General features: G+C 40.8%; 1 protein-coding gene across 1 annotated transcript in view; it reads right to left on the bottom strand.

Moving 5' to 3' along the window:
* The window catches only part of LOC124163201 (nuclear pore membrane glycoprotein 210), a 37,513-nt gene that overhangs the window by 13,867 nt on the left and 5,038 nt on the right, over window positions 1–18,608 (bottom strand). The window contains exons 3-8 of the mRNA XM_046539932.1: window positions 16,265–16,497; window positions 15,473–15,655; window positions 11,201–14,196; window positions 8,860–9,244; window positions 6,330–6,523; window positions 4,150–4,354 (exon numbers count right to left, since the gene is read on the bottom strand). Of these exons, the coding sequence (XP_046395888.1) occupies window positions 4,150–4,354; window positions 6,330–6,523; window positions 8,860–9,244; window positions 11,201–14,196; window positions 15,473–15,655; window positions 16,265–16,497 (4,196 nt within the window). The remainder of the gene's footprint in view (window positions 1–4,149; window positions 4,355–6,329; window positions 6,524–8,859; window positions 9,245–11,200; window positions 14,197–15,472; window positions 15,656–16,264; window positions 16,498–18,608) is intronic.

The raw sequence follows: 18,608 nt of genomic DNA, 5'->3' as shown, positions 1-18,608 counted from the left end.
CTTTCTTTCTTAGCTAAGATAAAATTATTTGCGTCGTTATCATGTCCATTGACAAAACTTCATCTTTTTACGAGAATTATTCATAGAAACTCATGGCTAGTCAAAGTTGTTTTTTCATGGGCCTCCGACTTAGTTTTGCTTGGGCCGAGAATTTCCTCGTCACTACGTCAGGGTCTGCACTCTCAACGCTAATGTCAAAGTAATGTTTCATATGAAATGCTATAATCTATTTATAATCCTAGTATTTAATTTTTTTAAACTTATAAATCAAGTGAAATTGTTTAACAAAAGGAAAATATTACAATACCAAATGTGTTTCCTCTTTTAGCTAAAAATCATTATGTTTACTTCGATATAATGTAAATTGACAAAACTTCAGCTTTTCGCAAGAATTATTCATAGAAACTCATGGCTAGCCAAGTTTTCCTTGTTTTTTTTCCGTGGCTTCCGACTTAGTTTTGCTTGGGCACCTCCGCACCGCATCCATGTACCTGCCGTGGTGATAGTCACCTTTGGGTAAATCCTAGGGTGACTCTGTTTAGAATTACTCCAAGCAGCAATTCTCAGAAAAATTTAACACAATGCATTATCCGAATTCGTAGAATAATGCTTCCTCACCGTTGTGTGAATATTTCTCGCTGAATGAGTAACTGTAACTTGCCAGGAGATTCAGAAGTTTCACCGACTACCGTGAAGAACACATCGCACAGTTATTGTTATATGTCTTGAACCTTTATTTCGAAAAAAATCCCTTTGTGGCTAAGATAGTCTATACAAAATTGCAGGCGTTTATATAGTTACTGATGATGTGACAGTTTACCATTGGAGTGAAATGAAGATAATTACCCAACTAATTGTGTGATAGAAAATAATTTCTCTTTCCTGACGATGAGTTTAGACTTTACAAGGTAAAAATCGTTTCATTATGAATTGGTGAAAAGACAATTTACCGTGAGGTGAACATTTGTGAACATATTTCTCGTTTCTTTGTGTACTGAAATGCACAGATGTTTTATGCATTGGGGGTTTTACTAACGTAAAGGGGTGAGTGAGGAGGAGAAAGGAGAAGGAATGCCAAGAGGCTGTTCTGAGGTGAAGTGGTGGTAGTGTGTCGACTGCCAAGGATCGGGGAATACCCAGATCGTTAGGACAGGTAGGAGTAGAAAATCCTTATTGCGGAAAAGGTTGGGAGTGCAAGGAGGCAATTAGATACAAAAGCATGCTTTTTCTTCATCCTTCCAACGCTGCATGAGGGACAGGGAACAAAAGCCTTGTCAAAACGCCCCGCGGTGGCCCTCCCTTCATTCCAAGAAGGTCCAGCTCGGGTGGGTCATTAGGGTGGAGAGAAGTTCAATCAAGTTTTGTGGGAGGGGGCAAGAAGGTGGTGAATGACGAATAAGGGAGCTTAGTGGGAAGGTATGGACAGTCTCAATGTTTGGGTCAGTGAAACGCTAAGAAAGGAAACGGAAAGAAAATGTAAGGGAAGTCCTTCCAAAGTGAGGGTATTTTTGTCACCCATAGCATTCTTTCATCAGTTTCTCACGCAGAGCTGGACGAAAGAAAAAAGGCAGCTGCTCCTTCTCCCCTACCACCAATAGCACATACTTCTAAGACTTTTTTTTCTTGGATTTCCCACCAATCCAGGAGTAAAACCTAATCTGATGCACTCCCACGCAAAACATTTACCCGGCCATATCGAAGGAAACCTTTCCCTTGGGCTACACGTCCCCAGCGGGGGAATAGGGCTCCGTGGTAGGAAAAGAGTACCGACTCTTCTATCTCCAACTACAAAGAAGCGTTGGGTTCTTTGACACGTCGCTTATCATACCATACTATTTATATTTCAAAACCCATAAGACTTGATTTTTTTTAATTGCAGGACATAAGCTCCCAGAATATTCGTAAGATTTGTCTTGATCGCCAGAATCTTGTAAAAATCACGAAAGTAAGACTCGTCTCTTCTCACTTAACCTACAACTATTCCATTATTAACGTTTAATAACTTATCCTTCTATATACACTGCAAAGATATAACATATGGTTGGACGCAGCGAAGCAAAATTATGTCATATGGGCATAAGCGAATTTTATTCGGTCATCATTTTTAGTATATAGATACATAAAATTATAAACAATATAAACATTAAAAAGCGAAGTTTGTCGAGTTCTGCATATCAGAAAAATGTTTTAAACAACAATTACACAAGAAATTAAAACTTTAACTCAAAAATAACAAACAAAGGGAACTGAAATATAGAGCATTACGGCAAGAAATGGAAAAGAATGCAGCGTTCAAGATTTTTTGTTATAACTTCAACAATAAGGGTTTAAATCCAGCAAAACACGGTAAGAAATATAGATAATAGATGTATTTACCATTATCAATAAGAAAACTTGTAAATTCACGCTAACTTTGAAAGATAATAGCAAAAAATGACGCGGCGCCGCAGCGGCGCCGAAAATCCAACGACGTAACTAATTTTGTAAATCCATATGAGGGTTAAAAAGATTACCATGAGCATGTATGATGTCATTCTGATAGTTAATACGTTTATGGAAGTCATTAAGGGCCAAAATTATCAGTAATACAAACATATTCCTTATGCAGGCTTCCGCGGGTCGATGAGTATGAAGATACGTCTCTTTCGGGTAATACACCATGGACCCACGCGGTGTATTACCCGAAAGAGACGTATCTTAATACAAACATATGATGAATCTTTGTTTGATTTGTGGTTATTTAAATTCAGCTTAGTAGGTAAATTTGCCATAAAAGATAACAAAATACTAGATATTGGGTATTTGAATAGTCAAATCACCGAATACCTCAAATAATGAGCTTTTTACACTATTCAATAATCGATGACACAAAGTTATCAATTATCCAAATTTCAAATACATACACAGCACAGATTGTCAGTGATTCAATTTAAATCTGTTGACAATGGTTGGGTCTAACACGAAGGTTTGCACATTTGATTGGTTCAATTCTATAATAATATTTTTACGAAAACTAATCATTGAAAATAAGCATTAAAATATTTACAATCCAGATGACTCCACGAGAACAACACTAAGAAGAATGAATGTATACCTTCAAATGCACGCAAAAAGGCTGTTCCTTTTCCGACTTCATGTTGCATGATCAAATTTACGTTTTACATATTCTAATTTTAAAGTTACTGTCACTTTTGTATTTAATTTTAGGTTTTCAAAGAATGCAGTAAAACAATACTAATAATATAACCTTCAATATGCATATAAGAAAAAACAAAAGCATTGCAGTGCTTCATGGGCGCAAGTTTGAATTAATCATGGGTGACAGTTGCGTCAGGATTTGGAAGTATTGAAGTAGAATGACTTGCCAAGTGTTCAGCATTTTCTTACTTTTATTTCCATTGGTATTTAAAATTGGCAGAAAAATGCATATTCAGTAAGTCAATTTTTGATATATTCGAATTCGAGAAAAATGCTATTCAACCCATCTCTACAAAAAAGACGTAATTTTAAATCATTACCATGAACATGTAAAACGTCATTTTGTTAGTTAATAGGTTTATGGAGGTCATAAAGGGCAACAATTATCGGTAATACAAACTTATGATGATTCTTTGTTTGATTTCTATGTACATATTTTAATCCAGCTTTGCAGGTATATTTGCCAGAAAAGATAACAAAATATTAAATACAAAGCAGTACCCACATATTTCGATGTTATCTGGTGTAAGTTTTGATAAAAGGCAGAATGCTGTAACCCCCTTATCCTTCCCCTAAATCCCAGCATTGCACATGGTCATATGTATAGCCGATAAATTTATACTTTGAGGATCAAAGACAAATTTAAATCCAAATGCATTTTACCTACAATAGCAGGAAACATAATTACGTCAAACACCACCTAAAATTAAAATTTTTCCGCCCGAGTAAAACAGATATTTTTATTTTAAATCATCCTACCTTACTGCAGAGAAAAATAGCTAAAATTAAGATAATATATAAAAATTAGAAAAGTCCATTGTTGCTGACAGATTTTTGAGACAGTTGAAAAATGGCTCACCAAAAGCAAAGTCACTCCTTTAAGACAGGCCACCCTCAAGGCATTAACGAGTGCCACTGAGAACAAGATTGCTTGCCTTTCGAGTCGCTTACCTTAGCAGGGAGGATGACTTCGCCAACGTGCAGTTTCACATAGTCCATGACTGGAGGGACCACCACCACCTGGCTCTCCCCCTCCTTCTCGACGGCCGTCCCACCACCCTCACCCCACACTTTGAGCATCGTCTCGCCAGATTCAATTACGTCCACCACCAACGTGTCGTTCCCGTCTCCGTGACTTATCCTCATGAGGTCCACCCTGCAAGGAGAGATGCTCTTCAAGGCATTGTCCTATCATTTGCAAAAGTCGTGCAACAAATCGAGCGGTGCCACTTTCGCTCCACAAAGATTGTGCGTGGAAACTGTATGATTTTAGGGTACATGCAGCAATCCAACAATAGTCTTCATGGTTCATATATTGAGAACAGGTCATTAGGTGGGTGAGGTATTTTTTCATCCCTTTCAGTCTCGGGATTTCATCTCTGATTACGTGAAATTAATGTTCATTATATTTCCCCAAACACACTGAAACATTTTAAGCAGGAGAAAAGATCCCAGGAAATATCTCGGAGAGATTTAAAAAAGTTTGTAGCTTGGCTCTTTTTGAGTGATCTAAGCTCTTTTCAGAGAGCTGGAAATCACGAGTCGTTCACTGTGAACATGGCAGACTTTTGTTTACATCTATTGACTCAAGTTGATGTTTTTAATGCAATATCTACGACATAGGATACGAGGCAGCTTTGATATTCCAAGTGTGTCATCATATTAATATCTGAGCAAACCAGTAAAATATGAAATTAGTGAAGCTGATAGGCATTAATCGTTGCATAAATAACAACAGCGTTCTCCGACCTCCATCAATCAGTAAAGATGTACTACTTTCCACGTATTCAAAGTATGACGAGGAAAACTTAATTCCTGCTAAAAGTCCCTTTTTCAATGATTTTCGGATTTCAACAGGTAATGTTTGATAATATGTTCTGCTGCTAAATAAGTGTGAATGCGTATAATAAATCTATGCTGATATATCGTTGGTGATTAAGTAATCATACTTAGCTGCAATCTTTTAAATAATACTCTAAGAATTGGGGATAACGTATGATACTTACTTAGCATCATTAATTATATTCTCTACTTGCATTAAGTAGGCTACATGGTACTAAGAAATGTTTTTTTTGGCAATACGTTTTATGTTTAGGGCAAGATTGAAATAAGTGGAACTGCAGCTCATTTCAGAAAACCTCTCAAGACGAGTAAGAAGGACGTAAGCAAATCCAAACAGACTTTCCATTTGAAATTAATGTATACTTTTGCTTGAATAGAAATACAAATACCAAATTAGAAACATAGTAACAAATAATAATAACTTATAAGGACGATACCATAAGTTGCAGGCAACTCGAGCATCAACATCATAATATTCCTATACTAACCAGCCGAAACATGAAGTATGCGAAAGCCTCCATTCTCAAGTTATAATTATATAAACGAAAAAAGACTAAAATATTGAGAAAGCAATTATTTTGATCAAAATTTGTTCAAATGAGAAGCACAAGACAGCAGCTCAGTGTTATGATTACAATAAATAATCAAAATTATTGCCTTCAACAATTGAGGTCTAAATAGTGTGGTGGAAGAATACTTGGCTGGTAATGGGAGGAGCAGCGTTCAAATCGCTTCCATACCAAAATTTTTTCTATCCTCCCCACAGCCGTATTTTATTTTGCTGTTTCTTTTATTTTTTAAAAGTAGGTTAAGAGGTTACCAAATGTTGAATTTAAGCATTTTTACCACAAATTCTACGGTAAATGATCCTGCGGCAGGAATCCTGCGTTGTTAGTGCAGTAGCACTAATCATTGCGTTTCCCTTAATGGAACTCCGATGAAAGTCACTGGTGAATGTGATTCCCAGAATTATAAGGTTTCCTTTACAGGTTCGTAACTACTCATCATTATTAACCTTGGGATCTGAACTATCCTAGTAATCTAAGGTTCAAATAAGTATTTCTTAAAGGAAAATAGATCAATTTTAGCTGATAAAAAGAAAATTATGAGGGATACATATTTTGTAAATTTTGCCGCGATTATGCTGCCCGTCTATGTATTATGCCGTCTAATTGTCATCACCTTGTCGCCATTTTATACATTTACTATTTTAAAAAACCTTCCAGAGGAGAGTTCTCAAAGTGATAAAATTGTAGGGAAGTCGGCAAGAACTGAAACCAGCAGCTTACCGGTTAGTCCGAAAGTGTAGATTTCGTCTTGCAGCAGAGAACATGGCCCCTGTGTCATCATGGTAGGAGACACGAAGGTTCAGCGGCAGGCCCCTTGGCAGTAAGCCATCCTCAGCTCCAACACACTCCTCTCCCAACCCACAACTCTCTCCTGCACCCTTCAGTGTCAGCATCATGTAGTGGATGGGCTTCACCTGCAACCACGACAAACCCCAAATGCAGACCGTCATCATGCATGACCGCGCAAATCAGCAAAGACATTACATATACAAGAGTTACTTTTCAAGTCACATGCCGACCACAAGATATTGTTGTGTCCAGGGCTCGACAGCCTACGAAACCACCCAATTGCCATTGAAAACATGAAACCTGATTTCTAACAAACAAAATATTCATCAAGCATGATGCAGTTTTGGTGAATAGGCACATATGCAGGATCCATCATCGTTTCTTACAAGCAAGGTCTCTCCAGGTGAAAATTCTTGCTTTGTATTATGATGCAAGGATTATCTAAACCGCAGCAAGGACATCTGAGTGACACAAAAATAAGTCGGCATGGGTTCATCAAATAACAGAAATACGCACAAAGGTATTCATGATGAGATTACCCTGGGACTTTCCAGAAAGGCAAGGCTTTACAAGTATTTCCCAACCACCTTGTGACTGCAACTGTAGTTAGTCTCAAGTCCTCATGCCCCTGTAGCGGACACTAGAGTGCAGGAGTCCATTAAAGTCCTGGTCACTCGATTGTCGCTGCCTGCTGGTCGCACCCTACTCCCTTGGGTTTATCCATATCATTTTCCTCATTGTTGATGCAACCATGCCTGCAATCTCCACTTTTGTAATCTCTTTTGAGACTGTTCGAAATGTAAACACTTTTACTACAAATTATGTTACAAAAAGCCTTACCTATAACTCAGAGTGATATGAAATCCAGTGAGTTTGAACATTTTTATGCATACACAATAGTTAGTAGGAATGAACATACAAGGAGATTTTTCTTTAAAAAAAATGACTGGAACATCAAAGGCGGAATTCGAAGAGAAAATATCATTTGACACCGCCCAAATTTGCCTGGATTTCCGAATTTTTGCCACTGTTTTACACTCTCTTGTACTCCTGTAGAAAACTGCTCCATTCCAACTAGATAATATTGCCAGACTTTCAGTGACAAGTGTAAGATTCACAGTTGAGTGCATTAGCAACTACCAATTTAGAAACAAACCTTGAAATTATCACTTTGAAGTTTATCGCAGAGCATCATAATAGGGTGGTTTCCTATTATTTTTTTATTGCCTAAAGCGAAAGATTATTACTCCTGGAGTACGTATTTCATGCTTTTAGATTTTTAAATGATGATATCTATTTTTCACGATTAAATGAAAAGTGAAAATTTTCTAGCGCGCGAAAATGCGACGCATAAGTATGAATGTCGGGAAATCTCTCCGTGTGACATATTTCTGGTTCCCGCTGCCGCCTTGTGAGGTGACCTTGAGGCGAGTTGAGCGCTGATACGACGCAGGCTGCTAGCGGGTAGCTGAGTACACTGCTGGCTGGTAGCGCTTGGCTTAAATAAGATTTATTAACGCCTTATCAAAGGAAGAAAACTTTCCGACCTTAGCCAGTTTTAATAAGTGATTATTAAGACATGTATCCCTGAGCTCTGCGCCTCATGCATGCATTGGTAACCTCAGACGACGCATAACTCCTATCTTCTTGTATAGAAACTAGGTCCCTGTGACGTCACGTGGAGTGGTATCGCATGGGCGCCAATCTGGCCCTTTTCAAATGAGGATAAAAATGGACCATTGCCATTCGTCTAAACCGTTATTTCTAAAACGAAATAATTTGTATATTCTGAATACAGTAATGGTGGGTAACGAATCGCAATCAATGACTTTCGTTTTCTTTGATGAAGGAAACTACCCTATTATCAATCCCCTCAGACAGAAGCTCTCAAGGCTTCATCAATTTCAAATCACCTTTCCTAAACAGTTTGCTGAGGCATGACCAACTGTCGGCCACACTTTTCTTCATCTCTGTAAAACAGGAAATTTAGTACTTTTCTTCAGCTTGCAGCTGTCACCATTTAGCAAAATGAAAAGTTAAGAGAAAAAACTTGTGGCATGTCTATACTACACATGGTGCTATGTGGTGCGACCAGAAGTTAAGTGCAACCAAACTCTCACTAGAATGGGTGGTACCACACCACCTACCACTTAAAAATTAGAGAGAAACTGTTGGCATGCAATTTCCTATACAACTCAAACATTCAGGGTCACAACGTGAAGAATAGAGTTTAAATTAGACCCTCCACAGTCTGAGCTGAAGAAGGTCGATTCAGCTCTGCAACAAACTCGTTAAAAGGCTCCTATCACTTACATCCTTATTAATTTTTAATGAAGAAAACTTTACCCAATGTAATTATCCTGTATCTTCCCTAAAAACAGCATAACTTTAAAAAAATGACCCAATCCATAACTTTTTCCAAGCATGTTTGATGACAGCTACAATTCTTCCAATCACTCACCTCAATGGCAATAACGATGGACTGCTGTGAACCTGAGGGCTCTGTGAACGTTGCCATGACTGCACTCTTCCCAAATTCACTGCTCGAAGATACAATGCCCCCTGGTCCCAGTTTGATCACTGTGGACTCCTTTCCTCCAGGGACCAGTTTGTAAGAGACACTGGCACCATCCATGCTCTCTTTATTGGTGCGCAGCTGGAGTGTGGCTCCAGGTGCCATGAGGAGGGGTCTGCCAAAGCGGTGGTCTGCACCGAGGGGCGGTGGGGGCGGCAGCACAAGGGACATCTCTTCAAAAACCTCCACCTCAATTGAATCCTCGAGAACACCACCAGCTGTCCACAGATTGGGTAGAGCAGGCAGGGTCACTCTCAGGTGAATTGTTGCCCTGATTTAAGAAGTACAAGAGATACGAAACTTAACCCTTTCGAGACGGCGGAGTTTTCGTCTTAGCTTGACTGCTGTACCGAGCCCCAAGAGACTCTTCTTTCTCGTGGTACGGAGCATTTTTGGAGGTCATTCGTTAAGAAGGGTCTCGCTGAACCTTTTTCGACCCCTCCACGGTGGGACTCCGCATTATCTCGGACTCGGAGAGTAGTTGTGCTCCCTCCTTTCCCGGTTTACGACCATACCTGCGGCATTGGTTCGCGGTCAACTTATGTATTGCTTATATGTATTTAGCAAATGGATAATTGTTGCTTGCACGTAAATTACAGACATTGAATATAATTCCTCATTTTTATCTGAGCATTGTCAAATTTTAAACGAAGTTCTAAGGCCATTATCAAAGCATTTAACGCAGCAACAATTTCCATGCTGATGTTTATATATAACTCGAGATATAAGTTAATATTTGTCGTAGAATTACGTTTAAAAATTGTAAACGCTTCTCAAAAGACAAACAATTCAATTCTTAGTTTATATTTCTTGAGAAATGAACAAATATTTATTTCAAAAATTGGCTCTATAAAAAATTGTATGACCGCTGTCCCTTACAGATGAGAGGGGTTATAAAAGACTTAGGGTCCGGGTATCTGCTCCCAGATTCGGAGGGTTAATCCTAAACCCCAAAGCGTTGGGTCCCGAGACAAAGGCGACCTAAACCCACGACCGTCCTGAAAGGGGGAGAGCTAGAAAACGTATATATACGGGTTTCGTTTTCTTGACCGGGAAAATCTCACACGTACATATACGCCCGTCGTCTCCCGGGTCAGGAAACGTCCACACGTATATATACGTGTACGGTAGGGAAAAGGTTAAGGAGGTCTCACAGCAGCAATCATTTTCATGAAAATTTCAGAATAATTTCTCAGGATTCAAACTAACTTTCCATTTTAAATTTCCCTGACTTTTCCCAGATTTCCAGTACACATTTTTAAAGTTTTCCCAATTTTATTTCAAGCAATCGTGAATAAAGATTTTAAGGAAGAATGTAAGGTAAAAGTCTATTAGTCACAAAACCCAACAACTCCCTCACCCACTCTCCTCCTCCACCCCAACCTCCCCCTCAATTACCTTTCTCCCTCGAGCCTAGAAAATATATATTGGGGTCTGACCAGTAAAAAATCTTTGTACTCAGGGATGACACCTTAGCGTTGAACCGCATTGTACCAAATAAACAATTCAGTGAAAATTTACTATGGTTTTATATCTTCATTCAAATGCAAGGTAAAATGTAAATTAAAGTCTAGTATCACCAAGTTGGCACTACTCTGTACTACCCAGCCACGAGGAGCCAGGAGAGTGACAAAATGCTCACCTAACCACTAGAACACAGCACCGCTCTGCATGTTCAACCACCATTTTCATCTTTCTGCGGAGCCTCTGGGAGATTTGCCCTGACAATCACCTACCTAATTTCTCTGAGCTTAAGTTCCAATAATAGTTTTCCGGATATTTACCCCACTCCCTGACAGGTAAACTTCTCCTTTTATAAATTACACTTTACAGATTGAGACAGTGAATTAAAAAAATAAGCCTTTATATTTTATATACCTCTATATTAAATTTAGCTTTCCATAATTCCCATAAGAACATTCCCATAGCAACAAGTGGCAAAACTAATATGAGATAATCTGAGAAACTGAATACCCAAATGAATTAAAATTATCATTTATACAAACAAAGTGGATTGCAAACTGGAAGGCAGACTGCTCTAAAACCTTCATTAGGCATGCATCATGAACCTGCAAGTTGCTTAACCCAGATAAAGTCTGTTGCTGAGCACCACACCATTTCATTTAAGGCTCAAGAGAATTTTGAGGACATTCCAACAAATTTTAAGCCTTCCTCCCACTACCCAAAATATTTTACTTCCATTATAATCTAAATAAACCATACCCACCTCCCTGGATGGAGTCCATGCAGCCGAACAGATACCCTGTCAGCATCCCTTCCTTCAATGCCCAGAGCGGAGAAGACTCCATGCACACCAATGATGTCGTGTGGCACTGCACTCCACGAGTACTCTGGCGCTGGTCGAACGGAACCCAGGATGAGGGGGGACACTTGGACAGGACGCCCCCTTCCCCCCTGGCCCACACCCTCAGCCCATGCTGGCATTCTGCAGCCGACACACAGCCGAGCGATGGGCGCCTTCACCCTCATGCCCACTAAAGACACCACGCGCACCTCAACGGACTCCTGTGATGCCGAGGGGGGTGCAAGTGTGGCCCTCCCCCACACGGATGCTGAGCCCACGGCCAGAGCCTCCACCAGCCCCATGGGCCCTACTGTAGCCACCGACGAGCTCCCAAACTCCCCACCCATGCGAAACTCAATGCCAGGATCGGGACGAGGGCCTCCTGAATGGTCAATCTGGAAGATGGCACCGGGCACCAGGATAAGGGAGCGTGGGTGCAGCCGCAGGGGTGGAAACACCTGGATTGGCATGGCGGCACTCACCACTGATTGTGCTTGAGTGCCTGCATTGGCAATTGAGAAGGCCAGGGTAGTGTCCCCCAGCGCTAGGCCGGAAACGGTGAAGGTCAGAGCACCTTCTGAGCTCTTCTCAGACTTCTCTGCTACGGCTGGAGCAACTCCTATCAAGTCCGATGCTGGGATGGACTTGAATCCCAGGACCCTTCGTGGATCTGGTATGGGGCTGGGTAAGGTTCTTCCGAGGGTGTCCGTGAAACGAACCGTGGCGTTGATAGATCGACCCAATTCCACTTTGTCTGGAACTTCGGCCTCAATTGATGCAATGCCAAAAATATGCACCTCTGCAGTGGCTGGTGACATTCCTGGCAAGCAGAGGTCCACTATTGACAAATGAAGGGTTCCTGGGGATTTGGGAGAAATTTTGACCAAACCGCCACCTTTAGGTGATTCCGTCACAAGCTGGGTGTCAGCAAACTCAAACGCACTTTTCACCAACTCAAAATGGCCGGAGCCATCATATATCTTGAGAGCAGAACCGCTACTGGGGTGATTAAAGAGGACAGAGTGATTTGGGGCAATTCTGGCCTCAGACACCAAGACAATAGTAATGGTGGCTTGAGTTGCACAGTCCAAACTAACCAGGGGAAGAGGCAGACCCATACTGCGGAAGTGGGACATCCTGTATTCTTTTATCCGGCAGGACACATCCAAAGTTCCTGTTTTACCAAGAGGATGAAGCATTCTCAATGTGTCCAAGCCTGAAGAGCCAGAATCCTTCAGCTGTCCTAAGGAATTGGATGATAGCTGCCACTCAAGAACTATGCTTGTCACATTATCAAACTTCCTTCCTTTATGATCCAAGATCACAGCTTCTAGATTAGTATCTTGCAAGTAGTGGGAGACTGCTCGCCCTGCCATGGGATCGATAGGGCAAGGACGTGCCAATGAGGAGTGCATGGATTCTTTTGGGTGGACAATTCCCAAAGAAATTGTCGTGGGTGGTGAACAGATGACCGAGACGGCAGCCGATGATTTCGAGCCCAGCGACCCAGATGGTGAGTTAAAGACTGTCAAACGCAGTTCTCCCTCTCCCAACTTTCGACAGAACACACGGTATGTATATATTCCGCCGGCAATCTCACTTTCCTCCCCAAGTTCCATGGCATCCACTAGGTATCCCTCCTCACTGTCATCATAATCAGGAGGGAGGATGAATTCTATCTCTCGGACGTGCTCAGCTGCAGGACGGCCAGGCAGTGGTCTAGGGCCTCCCTCAAATCGGATGACAGACGATGTGCCCACTGCAAGAATCACGGCACCTGTAGGGGGCTGAACCACTTTGAGAGGCTCGTACGCAACCATTATACAGGTGTCATCCATTTTCCCACTGGCAACGGTGACTTTGGTAGTTCCAGGCATTTTGCTTTTCATCATAATGGCAATGCAAGCATTGCCAGATGGCTCTTGGGGCCTACAATCTTCTGCCTGCTCAAACTTCTCCTCATCCCAAACTCTAACACTAAATGGTAATGATCTACAGTCGGAGAATGGGACACCCTCCCTAGTTTTCCCTTTCGAAATGTCAACAGAAAAGATGGCCACGTTCAGAGGCACTTGGGCTCCAACTTCAGCCTCGATTACTCTTTCTGTGATCTCGAGATGTTCCATCGGCAGGACCCACACCTTGGCTGCATCCCTGTTGTGACCATTCCTTGCCATCGCAACGCTCACCTCAGCTGTGAATGTGAGGCCACACTCCCCGGGGGCAACGCTCAGTAGCCCTGACTGCGCCAGAGACACCAGGCCTCCCCCACCGGTGCTGGTCCACACATAGTTTCCATCACCCCCACTAGCTTTCATCTGCATCTCAACAACAGTGCCCACGCAGGGGAGGACCACCTCAGGAGGAATGAGTTCCACGGGTCGGAAGACCCTCATTTCGGCACGAGCAGGCGCCACAGCTGAAGCCCACTCCTTGGGCATGTCAATGCTGGCGGACACAGGGGCTGTACCCAGGGCAGATGCCTCACCCCAATGCCATGTGCCATTCTTGGTGGAGCCGGAAAGGCTGAATATGGTGGTGGGCACCTTTGTTGCGACGTGAAGAGGGCCGTCGTGAGGCACCATCAAGCGACGTCCGCCCACGTCCAGTACCTCCACCGACAGCTCATACTCCTTGCCGAGGGTGAGCGCCCAGTTGCGATGAGGGAGGACCGAGAGGGAAAGGGAGGCGGGGAGGCCGACTTTGAGGTGTGCCGTGGGAATGCCACGACCCCCTCCCTCCTGCACAGCCGCGTCCACATAGCGATCCTTGAGGGTGACATGGGTGCGACCTACCCTCTTGGCCGTGACAACATTTGTAGCAATATCGATCACAGCGATTTCTTCGCCTTCCTGATCCAACTCCAACACGTACTGTTCAGAGGGCATTGGTATTTCTTCCAACCGACCTTGTTTCATCTGCAAAGAAAAAACAGGAGATTAAATAAGTACAGATAAATGGGATTTAACCTTATTGAAGCAAAATGAAAAATAGATTTGCTCTTGGAATAACAGCCATGTAAGATGTTTTAATCCAAGTTTTGACTGGTTACTATGCCATTCTAGGCAGGAAATTATAAAAGTGCGTCAGTTTACTCTTGTTTATGCATTATTATTGGACAATCTATATTAGCCAAGAAGTGACTCACAATAGAATGAATAACAAAAAAACTTTTTTCTTCCAGCTGTAGGAAGGGCACACAAAAACACTTAATCTACAATAAATTAAAAATAATAAGCTCTTCCAAGGAAAAATGTCCCTAATTTTAAATTTTTCTCAAGAGATAAGAGGTACACAAGAAGTTCGTTATGAACAAGCACTATAGATTCCCAGAGAATCACTTGTTAAGTATAATGCAAACTTCTTACAGCCGAATCTATTGGAATTACGTCATTTTCAGCTCAATACAGTATAGAAAGTGGAATATTTGCTTATTTATGCAGTCGTAAATGAATCTATTTAACAATGTTAAATTTTACAATAATTATTTTTGCATAAAAAGTAAAGTGGATGCCTTCCTAAAATTATCTCAATAGTTTGTTACAATGTCACAAAGAGACAAGTATTTGAACAGTAATATTGTACTAACGATAACAAGTGTCCTCTATATTTCTTTACTTTCATGATTTGGAAGAGGTATAACTGTGCTTTGCACTTGATATAAAAAGAAATAGGTTAAAAAGTGAAAGCTTTTTAAAACCAAATTCATTAAAAAGAAAAAAATTTAATTCCAGTTTGACAAAAACTGAATTTTTTTCTTTTAATGTCCACACATTCACCATAAAATTAAAGCTAGGCATAATCAGTGCTTCTAACAGATTGACTAACTTGATCAAATCGATTGATTCACTCATTACATCAAGCAATTAATGCATCCTAATGTGATATATTAAGCATCTCAATAACATATTCATTCTCAATACCCATTCCGTTCTTTCCATATTGTATATGCTGTCATTTCCATATCAGCTTAAATTGAATATTTATAGTTGATTTTGAGGGGTTGAATTTTTTGTCAAAGAAAATAATATCTGCAGATACTGGTATTGATCAATCCAAAAAAAGCTTATGTTACTATCAAATGCATTTCACTAGTTCTAACATACATAAAACAGTTCAAAGCGTAGTGTATTATGTACAAAGTTTACTATGCTATTCCTCACATATTAATGAAAAAATAAACTCATCCCTTACCTGCAACACTCTATAGTGTATAGTACAGCCTGGCATCACATAAATATCTGGAGGATCGATCAAGAGGTTAGCTACGACAACCAGCGTCACTTCCACAGGTGGAACAGAGGGTGCTGATGCCACGGATGCCGGCAGACCACCCCTGATGGCTGACCCCTGCTGCCTAGGTAAGCGCACCGACACCTGCCAGAAGGAGGAATATGTCAACACCACACTAAAGAGTTGACGAAAAAAAATGACAACCCTTGAAGCAAATAGAAGTAAGTGATAAAATTTTTGTTAATCATTTTATAGTTTTAACTTCCTTTGAGCAACAACCAACAAATGCAGCAGAAAACTTGCAGCCTATGAAAAGAATTCACTTTAAAAAAAACATACTTGTACTACAACCTAAGTGGCATCTAATGGAAAAGTTAGGACTTGCCCTCACAGGATAGCGTTCATTTCATAAGGTTGAGGTTTCTGCCATATCTACAATGGGACAGACCTTCATGCATTCCTCCATATCACAGGATAACTGCAGGAATTGTTTTAAAAAATTTGGTCACAAAAACAAACAAGCATGAAGGAAAATATGTCTCTTATATCCCGATCAACAACAGTCAATCTTTTTAACCTACTCAATAGTGAGCTAGAATCGTGAACCAACACCAAAAACTTAAGCATGCTACCCTTAAACATTCAAAGGGACCAAACCGACCCACCAGAGGGGTGGCTGGGCTTGTATTCTTGGGTAAAAATACTAGTAAATGCGGTCTAAGCAGAATTGGTTTACTGAATATTAGACTGAACCTTAGCTGATCCAGTCTTCATCCCCTCCAACAGGACCGTGTTGGCACGAAGTCCACGAGATTCCAGCAACTCAACTCCATGTGGCGCTTCGTAGGGAGAATCACGATAAGTAATGAAGCGCAACACGGATCCGCCGGCAGTTTCCTCTGGGCCACCCCCACTCGCCTTCTCCCTCTTTTGCCCACCAATACTCCACTCAAAGGCCACGCCTTCCAGAGTCGAGAACTCATTGCCTGCAAAGAGAAAACATTGCATTAAAAAATCGAATATCAGAAAGGGAAAATCTCTGGAATATTCTTCCATTTCTCTACAAACAGAAAATTCAATTATGCTGATGGTGGCCTGCATTGCATTTTGTTTTGTTTTTGCCATGGCAACTTCACAGGCATAATATACCATTTAGATGGCTTATCTTACCCATAAAACCTAGGAATGCCATCGCTTTTAGTCCACAACTGCTTATTTGACAAGTAAACTCACTCATATCGCAGCTAACCTCTATATCTAAAGGTTGATCCACCATCTGCAACCCAGAATACGCACTCCGTGGCTTAAAGCTCAGCCGTAGGAAGAAATACATAGCTATAATAAGGCTAGTGGATAGAAGAGAGGAAATTGAGAGTTGCATCACGCAAATCTTAGGATTGTTGACTAATGATGAAGATGATGATGAGCAGCTTGTCACAGCTTTTATCATTACATATCTTCTTTGAATGGTGATATTCCTGGTTTTTTATTACCGCTCTATGATCATTTTGAAAGATTCCTTGTATTTTGAGAGCCATGTGAAATGAGAGAAAATGAAACACGACAGGGAGACGAGAAAGAATATAATTTTGCCATTACACTGGGAGATAGACCATCCTCATCCAGTCATTGTCCCGAAAAGGGTGCTTGTTGGGTTAGTGGAATGCAGTTTAAGAGGAGTGGGTACAGAGCAGTCCTGGATAATTTTTGCCTTTCTCTGCACGAAGGTGGTTCATTTTTCATCTCCAGAAATGTACAAGATGAAATGCGACCCATTGGTCAAACTCTTTCACCACAAACGTAAACAGTTATGTCCTTTTATACAATTTATTATCTAAGCAGTTGGTCCCAACATCAACCCCAATCACTATTGTGGAATGAATATATTTTCAACCGAAGGATCTATTGAAGGCATAATTTTCACCAGGTGATTTTCGGGTTGTGCATGCACAGCCCCGCTAGCAGCACAGGGCAAGATCCTCATTTGATAAATTTAGTTGAGCCACTAATTGACAAAAGTAAAAAGTCTGAAGAGCACATACCCAAATACCAATTAAAGTTAGGTGGAAAAATATCTTCGAAACAGGTTTTTTCATATTTTCTTTGGCAATCATCCTTCTACAATCATAGCAAGAATGGAAATGGGAGACCTCAAATAAAATAGTCAACTCTCGATTATCCATGCTAATCAATCCAATGTCCAGTTACCTACTCGAAAAGCGTGAGTAATTGCAAATGCAATGATTGTGGCCAGAATATGTAGTATGGGTCAAAAGAGTATCCCTAACAATGGAGTGACACCACATGTGCTTGTGGTCATTTGTTTTCCCTCTATAACACTGCGTTATTCTTGTGGAACATACACACTCAATAAATTTTATTCTTTATGTGCAGGTTTTGAATGTTTCTGTGAAAGATTTCTGATTCTGTTTTGTTTACCACAAATAAAGACACTTGCTTTTGTCAGAGCTCAACCAGAAATGTCAGGAAACGGTGTGGTTTACTTAATTTTCCCATTCAACCAAAATCAGTTATTTTGGAGTGGATTACCAACAGGTAATCAGCCCAGATATGCCTGAATCTGCGTGATGGTGATTGAAATCCGAAAAGAGTCATGTTGATTGGTTGCTTTGGCAGAAGTAATGAACATACGTTGAGTGAGCACATTTTCTTGGGGTGTACCAGTTTGCATTGGTGTTTTTGGAGTGATACAAACTTTTTAGCTGGAAAATGGAGGAAAATAGGAGTTTGGATGAAGGCATCATGGTGACGGATGAAAATTACTTCTCATAGTGAGTGAACAGCAAGGCATATCTGATGCACAAGTGTAGTTGGGATGTGGTAGAACCTGGATCCTCCATAGAACATTCAGAGACAGGTTGCAATAGCACTCAGAAGAAGAAGAATTATTCTGCACTTGGACAATTTCTTCTATCAGTGAGTGAAAGGTTGACTATATTGGGGAGTGTGTAAGGGCAAAGAAGTCATGGAAAGTTTTTCAAAATACGCATGAAAGATATGATGGTATGACCAAATAGTTTTTGGATAAACTGACTACCGTTAGAAAGGGGGATGGCATGATGATGAGACAGTAAAT

Source organism: Ischnura elegans, chromosome 8, assembly GCF_921293095.1.
Source record: "Ischnura elegans chromosome 8, ioIscEleg1.1, whole genome shotgun sequence".
Lineage (NCBI taxonomy): Eukaryota > Metazoa > Arthropoda > Insecta > Odonata > Coenagrionidae > Ischnura > Ischnura elegans.
The sequence above is the reverse complement of the archived record's forward strand: the minus strand, read 5'-3'. Positions and strand labels throughout refer to the sequence as shown.